Raw genomic sequence first — 13,730 nt, forward strand, 5'->3', positions numbered from 1 at the left:
TTAGATTTGAGACCCACTGACTAAATGCATGAGGAAAGCTGAGAAGCTGCCTCATGGCCTGCGAGATGGTTGTGCATCTAGCTTGGAAGAAATTAGTGCCCTCTGTAGCTAGAAGAGGGGGCAAGGTCAGGCCATTCCAGAGACTGGCCTTGAGGGGTCAGGGGACAATAAGGCTGGCTTTCAAGTCCATCTGTGTATTGATTGCTTGGAGAGAGTGCCATAACTCAGCACTGTCCAATAGAACTTTCTGCTGCTGCAGAAATGTTCTGTACCTGTGCCATCCAGTACAGTAGGCACTAGCCACACGTGGCTGCTCAGAACTGGAAATGTGATTAGTATAAAGGAGGAAATGAGGAATTTAATCTTAATTCATTTGATTTGCCAGCTGATGCTCGCAGTTCCCATATGAGACAGCGCAGCTCTGGCTCCTGCTTAATCGCAGTGACCACTCTCTTAAGACAGACTGGTTTGCAGGTCAGGGTCTGTGATTCCGAGCTGGCCATGAGTAGCCATTTTAAGGGAACACCTATCAAGAAGAATAACATTTCCCAAAAAAGCAATATTTTAAACCTCGGATAATCATGAGTGAGTACAAGCACTATCATTGCTAAGGTTTTTTAAATTATGATTATTATATTTGGTGACTGAGAAGAAATAGCATGTTGCTGAATTCTTGCTGTAATTCTGGGGAGAGAGTCAGTGACCACATAAACCATAGAAGTAAAGATTAGCATTTAATTTAAACTGGTGACTACACAGGACTCCAGCAGTGCTGTGAGATGGCTCAGTTTAGGATGACAGGAGCAAAAAGGAGAGAAAAGAAGAGGGATGAGAGTACTACAGCAAAGAAAATAGCATCTGTCCCACTCGGAGAATGCCTTGTCATCTAAGATTTATTTTGGGGTCTGTGAGTTTTAAACATTCTTTCTGATACTATTTTTAATCTTAGTTTCCAAATCTTAAATTCAGAGATCAGTCTCATGCTGTCTGGGCTGGAAGAAGCATCTCAGCATCACATTTCAAAACAAAAAGCCAACCCAGTTCGCTCCCCGGGGGCAGTTTTGCAAGAGAGGACGGTTACTGCCGAGGACCGGGTTTGTCGCGGCTTCACTGGACAAACCTTACGTCCCTTCAGATATGAACTGAACTCTGTTTAGTACTTCTCCCTCTGTAATTTTTTTTATGATATAAACATCTCTGATCATTGAAAAAAATTAAAAATACATGGAAACAAAAAGAAAGGGGAGAAGATGATGAGTAAGCAGGTGACTTACAAAATAAGCCAGTAGGTACATTTCCTTTTAGACTTTCCGTATCGGTCTCTAACTATACCTGTAGCCATCTCTACATCATACATCCCATGTATGCATGGGATAATACGGTATATCCTGTGTTAAAACTTTCTCTTTTACTTAACAATGGCTATCTATATCTATATCCTCATTTGTGGGTCTGCAATAATTTATTTAAAACTAGTCCCCCCTTGATAGATACTTAGCTCATTTTCAATAATTTGCTACTATAAACAGCATTACCCTGAACATCCTATCACACGTTGTTGTGCTGTTATCTAATTATTTCCTCAGGGTAAACTTCTAGAATTTACGTAAAATTGATGGATTCAAAGGGCATGCATATTATTAAGATTTTTGATACACGTATTAAATTAGCTATCATCTGTAAAGATTGAGTCAGTCTATTCCCTCTATGTTCTAAGGATGAATTGTTCTGGTTGGCAAAATTCCTTCAAACTGCAACCTATTTTTTTAAAAAGCACAGTCCAGGGAGCACCTGGGTGGCGCAGCGGGTTAAGTGCCCGACCCCTGGTTTCTGCTCAGGTCCTGATCTCAGGGTTGTGAGATCAAGCCCGCATCAGGCTCCACACTCAGTGCAGAATCTGCTTGAGATTCTCTCCCTCTGCCTCTCCCCCTCCCATGTGTGTGCATGTGTGCTCTCTTCCCCTCTCTCATAAATAAATCTTTAAAAAATAAATAAATAAAAAGCACAGTCCCAGATTCAGGGCCTTCCTGCTCAGACTTCTATGTACAGAGCTGCCTCCCTGACCTGCTCCCAAGTTTGCAGCTAGACAGCTGCTAACTCTGCTAAGAGCCCGTGTCCCAATGTCTCATTCTCATCCTTGTACTTTTTTCTCTTTTCCAGAGTGAATTAGATGTATCCTTTTTCAAAGCTGTGAGCCAGGTTTTCCTCAGTTCTTGGCAAAGTACAGGCTCGTCCTGATCAGGTGAGTGCCACAGGGCAGGAAAACAATGCAGCAGAATCCAGAATCCAGAATGCTAATTTTCCGTCAACAACCGACGAGACAGTCAGAAGTGCAGGAGCTTTGCAGAAACACCCCTGCTCTTTTTTACAAAGATGATTCTTAAGATTCTTATATTTTTCAGACAGGGCAATGCTATGGTCGTAGTTGATAATAACTGGTATAAAAATGTAACTTCTTTTAAGTATATAGAATAGACCTTTACAGAATTGGAATAACACAGCCAGAAAGTGCTTGGTCCTCCTAGAGAGAATGGATTTTCATGGCTCCAGGTCTAAATCTCCAGAAATCCCTCACATGATCAGAATAAGGCCTTCAAGGATGGTAAACTGGAGGGTTAAAAAATTGCCTGGCTTGTATTCATTTACTGTTATAGCAGAGAAAGCTCTCTTTTTCTTCTCTTTCTTCTCCCTTTTAAATCAAAGTCTGCAAGTCCCCCCCCCCACCCCACCCAACAAACATTATTTGCTTCCAGTACTGTAGGCCTGTGGATTTTGGCAGGGGCCCACTGGGCTTTGCATGAGCGCTCTGGAGGCAAGTTGACTTTTAAAAAAGTTAAGTTTTACTTCAAAAAGCTGCTTGAAAGCCATAAATGAGCCCTTTGGGAAAACATCAGGCTTACATCTAAAATAGAAACAAATATAACAAATATGTATTAATTATAACATGTTTCTACATATGTATATGTACATTAGACATCAGTATATCTGGGGGAAATGGCCATTTAGCTTTTACTATTGATAGAAAATGTCATCATGTTGATAAACTCCATTTACAGACTGTATCTGGATGCCTTTTTAAATTAACTGGGAAAATCTGAGTGCCCTCTAGTGGTGAGTGACCTAAATATATGATCCCTTTGACCTAGGACACTCAAGACCAGGCTGTCTATTAAGGTGTATTTTTATTCAGCATGTTACATTCCACTTTAACTAAGCCCTTCAAAGCAATTCAAAATAAATCTCCTCTTGTACAGGGGAATAAAAAAATGCCTTTTGATTTAAAAAGTCATCAGGAAGATAGGAAAAGCTGTTAGACACTTCACTAGGAGTACAGAAACCCAAGTTCTGTTTTTGAACCTGCCACAAACTGTAGGTGTTGGACCAGACACATAACCCCTTCATCTCAAAACAGTAAAATTAGGCTAGAAGAGCTTTAACACCCTCTCAGTCTTAATATTTGATGTTGCCATGACTCTAAGTAATTGAGCTGAGTTACCTTACACCTAGAATAGGGAAAAGAGACTCTAACTAGTCTAAAAGTTCAGAGAATTACAGTGAATCAGTTATAACAGGGTATATATTATAGCTGAACTAGTTATACTGACGTGTCTTATATATTGACTGGATGCTTATTAGAAGTAGAGATGGGTTTGTCTTTATAGCCCTCTGGTGTATAGCATAGGTCCAAGTAGGGATCTCCAGCATTCTTTTTTTTTTTTTTTTAAGATTCTATTTTTAAATAATCTCCACACCCAACATGGGGCTCAAACTCACAACCCCGATATCAAGAGTTCTTCCAACTGAGCCAGCCGGGTGCCCTGAGCTCCAGCATTCTTGTTCGAATTTAAATTTCACACTGAGGCACACAGTTTGTATCTTTTCCCTTTATTTTACTTAGTTTTGTTTTTGCCTTTCCTTCCTATTTTTTTTCTAACTTATTTTTTTTAATTGAAGTACAGTTAATGTACTATGTTAGTTTCAGGTGTGCCTCTAGATTGACTGTCCTTCGGAATTGCTTAGGTGTATCCACCTGACAGATTAGGAATTTTGCATCATTTAGAGAAGGAAACGGAATCTGCCCAGACCCCAAAGTGTACGCCTTCGCTCTAGGCATAATTTCACAGGAGCTCCAGTGGCCTAAAAGTGGAGCAGGTGGCGGGGCAGCTAGGCTATGAGGTACCCTCTCTTCTATTAAGATTCTTAAAATGTTTCCACCCTTAGCCATCTGAAGACAATCAGATTAAACCCCCGCCTTTACTCTGCCTCATACACAGTTCTAACTATCACGTGTCTAGGAAGGACCGCTCTACACCAATTGCATCATAGTCAGACGAGGGAGCCTTTTAGAGTGCAGCCTCAGTTTCCCACCCCCTCTGTGTAGGGCCAGAAATGTTCTCCATCCCCGTCCTGAGAGCACATCCTTGGCAGCCCGCACAGTCCGCGGAAGCCACTAACATTGTTCAGGGCTGCACAGCCAGGAAAGCCTCCCCGGCCTTGAAAGGCTGAAAACAAGCAACTGACAGAATTGCAACCTGGAGCTGGTTCTCCCAACACTCACAACACCTATCTTTGTGTTTGCTCAGGCTTAAGAAGGCCTTCCTTGTCCACCCACATGGAGTAGACATGCTTTAAGACTTGGCTTTTGTGCAGCACCAGGAGGATGGAAGTCAAAACCTCATGGAATTCCCAAGAAGCCCTTTACTTGCCATCTTTTTGTCAGAAGCTTCACTCCCCTGAAGCATTCTAAGAATGGGGCAGCTTTGCAGAGTCCACATGGTTAGATTTGGAGAAATAAAACACACCATTTATATACAAGCACTTAGAATGGGCTTGTTCTACTGTTAGTAAGACTGACATCACAGAGAAAGACAGATGGGATTTTAAAAAGACATGACCTGGGAGCCCGGGTGGCTCAGTTGGTTCAGTCAGTGTCTGACTCTTGGTTTCGGCTCAGGTCATGATGTCAGGTTTCTGGAATCGAGCCCTGAGCCCCACATTGCACTGGGCTCCGTGCTCAGTAGGGAGTCTGCTTCCCATCTCTCTCTCATTCTGTCCCTCCTCTCGTACTCATTCTCTCTCTAGAATAAATAAGTCTTAAAAAAAAAGAAAAGAAAAGAAATGACCCAAGCACAAGAAATTAGGACAGAAATTCTGGCTTCTTGAAAATGCTTCTACTAAGTGGCAACTCTGTGTTGCAGTTAGTGTCAGGTGGGGCAGACCCTTGGGACCAAGCATGTCAGTGACCTGAATCATTCACGTGCCCAGTGCATAAGTTCCTGTACACTTTTCACGTTCTGGTCTACCCGCTGGGCTGAAATGTTGCCTGAGGACTCCTGTGGCCCTGCTTCCACAGGGAAGGTTTGCCCTATCACACACTTTAGTAGACGTATTTAAGATTTCAAGTTCTGGGAGTGCCTGGCTGGCTCAGTCGTTCGAGCACGTGACTCTTGATCTTGAGATCGTGAGTCTGAGCCCCACGTTGGGGGGTAGATTGTACTTAAAACAATAATTTTTTAAAATCTTAAAAAAAAAAAAAAGACTTCAGATTTCATGAATTAAAATGGTTTTTAGGAATCAACTAATGAGCTTCCCAAAATGTGTTCAGCTCTGTAGCCCCAGATTTGCTGAATTCTCCAGACAGTTCATAATTCAAAGGAGCTGTCTCCACCCCCTCTGCTAAACAGTCAGGGAAACGGCACCAGTGAGCAGCACTATGGGAGAGACGGCTACCTCCTCCTCAGCTCGGTACACACCTACTAATGTGTGAATATGCAGAAAACTTAACTGCCTTTTTGGTATTTGGTGCCTATACAGTGGCTTAAAGACTTGGTTTGTTTGGGCTGGAGTGGAATCCAGCAGTACTACCTTTAGATTTGGACAACTAGGGTCCCTTTCCTGGGCCCTGGGCCCTGGGCCTGAGGGGGCCCCATTGGCTCTCCTTCAGCAGCAGCCCTGCCCTCTCCATGGGATGAGGATTCTTACCCGGAGCCTGCAGGGACCCAGTCCACTTCTTGACCACTCTCCAGCTACCTGGGTCCCCAGAATTCACTGGGTGACCATATACCAGGGCCTACTGCTGGGTAGGTCCTGTACAGACCTCTCCCCATGACTGGGGGCAGGAATGACAGGGAGCCTGGGATGGTAGCCCACATACACACATGGAGAAAAAAGCATGAACAGGCTAGAATCCCTCTTTATATTCCAGGGCCACCTATCCCACAAATATAGGGTAGGCCTAGAATCCAGAAGATTTTGATTCCAAAATCCTTTACATAAATCTTTAGAACACTCATGTTTTTATTTTCTAAGTTCTTAAAACCCAAAAGCCTGAGCAATTAATTCTAGAACCTTAAAGCTCATGTGCTTGATGTGGAAGTACCTCTTTATTGTAGTTGAAGGTGGGGGAGAAGGAAGGGCCTCTGTTGCTGCTGACACTCTCTGTGATTCAGCTAGTTGTCTACCATGGTGCTCTCTGGAGGGACGAAGGCACCCAGGCAACAGTACTCAGCACCACTGAGATTTGCAGTCAGGCCCTGATCAGGACCCAGAGCCCACCATGGGGCATCAACCTCTCCTTCCTTCATTACTATCCTAAAATCCCAAACACCTTAAAGGTCCGGAAACCAGAATAGGAGCTAACTTCACACTGACTTAATGAGAAATCACAGAAGTATTTGTTCAACTAGGGGCTATGGAAATACTGGCAAGAAGAACAAAGAATTTCTCCAGGGAAGCCATCCAACACCGAAGTGGCAGCTTCTAAATAAACTGAAATTATCTCCATGTTCTCTCAAAAAGGTCACAATAATGAAGTCATTACCAAAGGATTTCTTTTGAGGTATGATGGAGTATGTGATTACCTCAGGAATGACTTGATAATGTCAGATAAGAGTAAACTAGGTCCCCTCTCCCTGAAAGTTATTTAGAATCACAGGATTTGAGTACTTTAAAGCTAGAAGAAAACTGCACCATCGGCAGGTTAAAACCTCATTTTTTAGATGACAAGGCTGAAGCTTGTACCAGTCTCTGGGTTTCCAGAGCTATTAAGTTAGATACAGGGGTGCCTGCTTGGGTGGCTCAGTCAGTTGAGCATCTGCCTTCAGCTCAGGTCGTGATCCCAGGGTCCTGGGACCCAGCCCTGTATCAGGCTCCCTTTTCAGCGGGGACCCTGCTTCTCCCTCTGCCTGCTGCTCCCCCCAGCTTGTGCTCTCTGTCAAATAAATAGAATCTAAAAAAAATAAAATAAAATTAGATCTAAGATTTAATTAGACATGTTTATTTAAAATGTGTTATTATCTGGAGTAGATTGTGGCAATTTAGTTTCTAACAAAACATTTGTAAAGTGCTTGTCACCATGCTACCTTGGTGTTGTCGAAGTTTTTCCTCAAGTAGAAAACACTAGACTTTGGTTGGAGGAGTCAGATTTGATGAAAGAGAGTATCTGAAGGTCTTGATAAGACCATGCTCTCCAAAAGTGGAGTTCACATTTAGTTTTTTTTCAAGTAGGCTCCACGACCAGCTTGGAGCCCAATGCGGAGCTTGAACTCACCACCCTGAGATCAAGACCTGAGCTGAGATCAAGAGTTGGACACCCAACTGACTAAGCCACCCAGGCACCCCCACATTTAGTAATTTCTAAACATCCTTTTCTAATTTCTAAACGTATTTTTTAAAATATGTAGACTGAAAGCAGGGCTGCAAAGGGTGAGAGCTGGCCCATGCAGCTTGTGCAGTCTTTGGAAAGGGCAGGCACTGAGAGGCAAGGGGAACAAAACCATCTCAGCATGAGAACTGCGCTCAGTGCTGTCATGAGTGAAGAGTCTGAGGATTATGAACAGTCCCCGAGGGAGTCAGCCATTTACCTGGGAAAGGGATGTGAAGGTTCCAGATTGAACAGTCCTGCCTTCTGGGCTTCTCTGGTTCTCGCTGGCCTTTGTCGTCTCGGTATTTCCTTGAACCGCATCCTGTAGGTGTCATAAGCATCCACTCCTCCCCTCCCCGCCAGGTCCCTCTGCCTGACACTCACTCCTTTCGCTCCATGCTTCCAGGTTCTGTTTGTTTTACTTAGGAATAGTGACAGCAAATTAGGAGGAGCAACAGAGGAGAAAAGCCAGAGAAACTGATACGCTCATTTGACCCGATGCTTTCATACTTGTGTAATTTTACATAAATCTGTATTAACTTAAAAAAATTACACCTGGCTGTCTTGTTGCTCTCAGAATACGAATGGGCCTTTAAGGGAAAACTCATTAAAAAAAAAAAAAAGATAAGCTCCTTTTCAGTGGCCTAATTAACAAGGGGCAATACCAAGCCTAAAAGTAGACAGCAGACTGTATTACGAGGAGAGTATACCCGGGACTGCGCACGGTATTCATGGGGGTAGTCTTCTATACAGGAGTAGTCGATTTTCTGGGGAAAATCGGGGAAATGTGAACACAAAGGCCCTTCACATTTTATCTGATTTCATGGCAAACTGAATTAAAGTATAAATATGAGAGCAAGTTTTTCCCCACCCCCCCTTAGTTTATCTAGAACTTGGCTTAGGTAGGATCTTAAAAAAGAAAAATAAATCAAAAAAGAAGACAAGGGATCTGAGACCAAAATCTTGAGTTAGAAATTTTAGTTTCTAGGCTGGGCTGTGCCTGGAAATTGCTTTTAAGGTCCCATTCAAATGTATGCTGCTCAATATTCTCTTATTTAAGGATAACTAGACCATCACAGGGGTATTAAAATACAATATTGAAAAAGGGATTTATGATCCAGAGACCAAAATTCCAATGTAGGAACCAGAAATATTTCAAGCACTTTAATTAAAAAATTGGTTTCAAGTGGCACTAGCATTACTGGGGTCCTGAGATGCTCAGCTTCAATTCACATTACATAGCAATTCAGAAAGGCTCTTGGGTTTCAGGACTGGGAGAAAAGGGGGGCTTTCTGAGACGCTGTCTATAGTTTGTATCAGTTCCAACCATAGGGTGCCCAAGTTGCCTTAACGATCTTTAAGTCAGTCAAGTTCAGTATAACCCAAAGGTAGGACCCTCTTGACATAGTCATTCTTAGCTTACCACATTAATAGACCAACAGCCTGGACGTTTCTTGCTTCATCCTATTCCAGATGTCAGGGTTGAAGCATGTTTGCCTGTTTATTGCCATGGGGCTTTGCATATACGGCATTTTTTTGGTCCCTGACATGTAGCCCAAATGCCATTACTCTTGGCTTCACCAGTGTGCACAAGTTGCTTATAAACCAAATCAAGATGTAAACAACAGCTGGATTCTTCTTTTAAAGGAGTCACATGATTCCAGGGGGAAATCAGCTTTCAGGAGTTTGCCTCACTTTGGATTTGGTCTGTGGTTTCCCTATATAGTGCCAGAAAGCTACATGGTTATTAAGGGTTTGAATCAGCTACTCAGAGGGGCAGTCACATGCCCACAGTACAGAATGACCTTACTCAGCAACTCATGTTTCTAGGATGTTGGGAAATTCAGACTTGCTGCGAGACCTTGTCCTTACAAGGTGAGGATGTCAGTGGCTGATATGATTTAGCAGCAAATTCTAATATGAATTTCAAAACTGGCCTCTTGCTCAAGGAGACATCTGAATTTTAGATCATCTACTTGCCACAGTCTTCAGAGCAGCTTAATCCCTGAACCAATTCCAACAGAATGGATAAAAATTACATCTTCTCTCTCCAAGAAAATCATCTTAGATGAGTTGGCATTTTCAACACACCAAGGCTTTCATTGCCCTTAGTGAACATGCCAGGGGGGGTTCTGCAGGCCATTCTTCATGCAGCCACCTGTTCTTCCCAACTCCGCTTCTTTGTACCCAGTTGACATTTCCACTTTGTTTGGCTTCTCAGTTCTGGCTTCTGGGTCTGACTGAGTCAAGGGCCTAATATTCCAGTCCCAATTTGGTCATGGACAAAGAAATCATCTATATAATTGGAAGACATTATTAATTGGTGTATCAGAGTAAAAGTTTTCTTTTTTTTTTTTTTTTCCTTTTCTGGGTCACTTAAGGACAGTTCCCATGGGCTCCTGAAAAACAGTTTATTCTGCTAGAGGACTATTTGCACAGAACTTAATGAGATATTAATGCAGAGCCTAATAGAAACCTAAAAGTCATTCACAGGGTTGTCTCATTTTCTACAGACGTACTTCACTAAACAAATACAATATAGACTTGAACATCTGGAATTATTGAAAAAAATCAGGTGGTAACAAGTCACTTCACAAAGATTCACTATTAATTATGAACTTCCCTAGTGCATTTAAGTCACTCACTCATTTGTTGAAGTTTGTCTATTTGAAACAATCTGTTTCAATCAGCTGGTTTTTTTTTTTCAAACAGACCAGAACCATTTTCTTTAAATAGAGATGGAAATAAGCTATGAAAGTGTAGAATTCAGAAGCATTCAATATTGTCATCATCTCATTCTAGTTCCCCTTCTCCTTTCACAAAAGACAAGTCTTCTGAAGGGGCTCCTGAGGGGGAAGAATTTGGCTCTTTCCAATCAGCTAGACCTCCTAGTCTAACAACATTTTTATCTTCCCCCATGCCTTATACTAACTTTCCACTAGGAACATTAGTACACTGAAGGGGCTCCATAATCCTCAAATGAGTATTTTTAGAACTGTTCATTCATGCAAGATACTCTCATGAATCTCAGAATTTTTATCTACTTGGGAATTAGCATTGCCTTGCCTTCTTCATTCATATCTACTCGGTGATTTTTTTCTTCAGTCTGAGAGAAAACATAGCTTAAGACGTGAGGTTTTGTGTAGGCATTTGGTTTGGGATGGAGGTTTGAGGGCTGAGGGAGGGTGTATACTCAGTAGCTGCAGGCCCCTCCTGAGAAGTCTGGAAGTAGAACCATCAAGCCAAAGCTGTGGGCTTAAATTCCAGCTCTGGCAATTATCAGCCACGTGACCTTGGACAATGGCTTTGAACCTGTTTGCTCCCGTGTGAAATTAGAATAATATGTAACATTTATATCACGGGGTTGTAGAGAAGACTGAAAAACTTATGTAAAACACTCAACACAATGCCTGAAACATTGTGGCTATTACTGTTGATGTTATTAGTGTCTGGAAAGACAACACTGTTCTTGTCAGGTATGCTCTTGCCAGTGTCACTAGCTTTTTCTCTAGTCCTTTGTAGAGTCGCTTTCCCTCCGGCTAAAAGGTATAGTAGCTATTCTATTTCTGTGTCTACTGGCCAGTTAACTTAACCAAGGTGAAACTAGGTGTTATGTGTACATGAAGGTAATTATTTCTAACATGGACACAAATTTTACATCTAATTTCAGAAGTTCTGTAAAAAAAACAAAACCAAATACACGTTCATGCTTAGACAAATTTACGTGGGAAAAATTATAGGCTAAGTCATAAGTTATTATTTAATGTTACATGTTAACATTTTTGTAACTCTAAAACTAATTTCCTTAATATGAACTTAGATAATGTTTAATTTGGATAAAGTGCATATCATTTTGGATGAGATGGTGTTAAATGGCTGCATTGTGGAAACGAATAGGGCAAGAATTCTTGCCCCTCTACTCATTCTTGATAAAATGTCAGAAAGCTGAATGATGGAAGGTACTGCCAGACAACGTCAACTTGTAGAAATGAGAATACCATGGAATACCTCTCAACATCTGTAGCCCCAAAAATCTGGAAGACTGCACATTGCAAAATGGGGTGTCCTTCCAAAGACATTTTAAATAGGTGTTTTCCAGTTCCTAAATGGAAAACAAAGCTGTATTTTAAAATATGGCATACAAAGGAAAATTTTCTCTGAACTAAGAGACAAGTTTTGTTTTCTAACCATAAGCCTTTTTTCCCTTCTTGTTCAAATTTTGTTGAGTTCTGAGGGTAACTTTTTTGTTCTCTGCTTCCCTATGCACATTTAATTCAGGATTAGCAGCATGGGAAGAATGTGGGCCAACTATCAGCCAATAAAATTTTAAACACTCATAGTACTTTGAATGCTTTCTGAATGTTCTTTTTCCTTAAAATGTCTTAAAAAGTCAAAACTTTACAAAATTGTGTACCTAATAAAAATTGAGAATTAAATTTTATTTGCCAGTTTCTAAAAGCCTGATAACCATTTTATTGGCACTTGGCAATTACAATGTCATCATGTAATTAACTCACTTATAATGTTACTACCAAAAATGAATGGTTACACATTAAAAGAGAGCTCTTACAACCATCCTTTAGGCATATTGTAAATGGTCTGTCTTATTAGTAAACTTATTGTAAATGAAATTTACTTTAGTTCAAAGTCTAAAAATAGAATATAAGAGAATCTGTGTTGAGGTTGGCGTGATATGGACCCTTCTCCCCTGCCTCCCTAACTCATTCCTTTGACCCCTTCTCCTAGAATGTTTTGAAGCAAAGAAAACTAAGTATAGAAAAACAATGACCTGATCCTTCCAAACTTTTCTAGATACTTTTGCTAACTTAGTCAACAGTACAGCATACAGAGCTGTCTTAGTTTGTAAAAGCATGTTTATGTGCATATAGGGTAGGAAGGCAGATACAATGGAGGAAACAGAAATACAGTCTTGGTACATTAAGATATTGTGCCATCCTATGGGATTCCAAGAGCCCTGTCATCTACAACACTCTGTCCTCCTAAAGAAGACATAAATGGACATTCCAGGTATTGACTCATTTAGTACTGTTTGCTTTCTTTCTCTGTCTTGTATATGTGGGGTCAGGGAAGGATCTCTTTTAAATCTTTGTTTCTAAAAATCTACTTACATATTTAAAGTTTGCATCTATAATGACCCAGGCAACCAGCCAATAATGGATTCTAAAAGCAAACCTGAGTTGTTCTGGACTCATTCAGAAAGGCAGAATAAAGGCTTCTGAGCTTCAGAACAGCAAATGGTCCATATGCATAGATCCAGCTTTGTATTAAGTAGCCCAAGGGTGGGGAAAGCCCAGTCTAGATCAAAGTGCTTTGGAGGTCTTTCTAAGACATATTCGTTGGGAAACACTGTCCTAGTTGGTAGGCACTTAATCAGTAGCACATTCAGGTAACTGCTGAAACTGGTACACCAGAAGTAACTAGGGAGTGAACAAAATTAATTTTTAGGTCACACCAAAATAGCACTTGGATAACATCTTGGCACAGATTTTAGTACCTTTAGAGGATAACAATTAAAAAAAAAAATACCAGGTAGGTACCACAGGAAAGAAAGCTAAAGAACCTAATATACGTGGAGACCTAGTAGATGTCTCCTAACACTGGACTCATGCAAAGTGAACCGAAATAGGACTGTCTGTTCTAGGCTGTGCCATCATTTCCCTTCACGTTTACTGCTGACCTGTGATGAACAGCTTTCAGTGATTTTCACACTCATGAAATTTATGCCTCAGATTGGTCAGCTTTATCTTGAAGACTCCTGACATTTCATTTACTGAATATATAAAACTCATCAATTTTACCTGCTACAGCAATATGCTAGACCAGGATTCAGCAAACCTCTTCTGTAAAGGGCCAGATAGTAAATACTTTAAGCTTCATGGGCCATATGGTCTCTGCTGTAAACACTCTGTTCTGCCACTGCATTGTAAAACCAGCCACAGATAATATGTAAAGGAATGAGCGTGGTTGTGTTCTAATAAAACTTTATTTATGGACACTGAAGTTTGAATTTCATAAATTTCGATATCATAAAATACTATTATTCTTTTGCTTTTTTTTAACCACTTAA

General features: G+C 41.1%; 1 protein-coding gene across 5 annotated transcripts in view; it reads left to right on the top strand.

Annotated features, from left to right (window-relative positions):
• AP4S1 (adaptor related protein complex 4 subunit sigma 1) overlaps positions 1–13,695 on the top strand; it is a 48,898-nt gene extending 35,203 nt beyond the window's left edge. For 2 of the 5 annotated variants that reach the window (XM_011224045.3, XM_019798952.2), the window contains 2 exons: positions 2,161–2,172; positions 11,463–13,695. In XM_011224045.3, the coding sequence (XP_011222347.1) occupies positions 2,161–2,172; positions 11,463–11,591 (141 nt within the window). In that variant the 3' untranslated portion in view covers positions 11,592–13,695. Of the gene's footprint in view, positions 1–2,160; positions 2,243–4,583; positions 4,943–6,686; positions 11,433–11,462 lie in introns of those variants that run through there. The other 3 variants (XM_034648518.1, XM_034648519.1, XM_034648520.1) reach the window with 3 other exon arrangements.
• Positions 13,696–13,730: the final 35 nt, after the last annotated feature.

This window comes from Ailuropoda melanoleuca, chromosome 20 (genome assembly GCF_002007445.2).
Source record: "Ailuropoda melanoleuca isolate Jingjing chromosome 20, ASM200744v2, whole genome shotgun sequence".
In the NCBI taxonomy this organism is placed as follows: domain Eukaryota; kingdom Metazoa; phylum Chordata; class Mammalia; order Carnivora; family Ursidae; genus Ailuropoda; species Ailuropoda melanoleuca.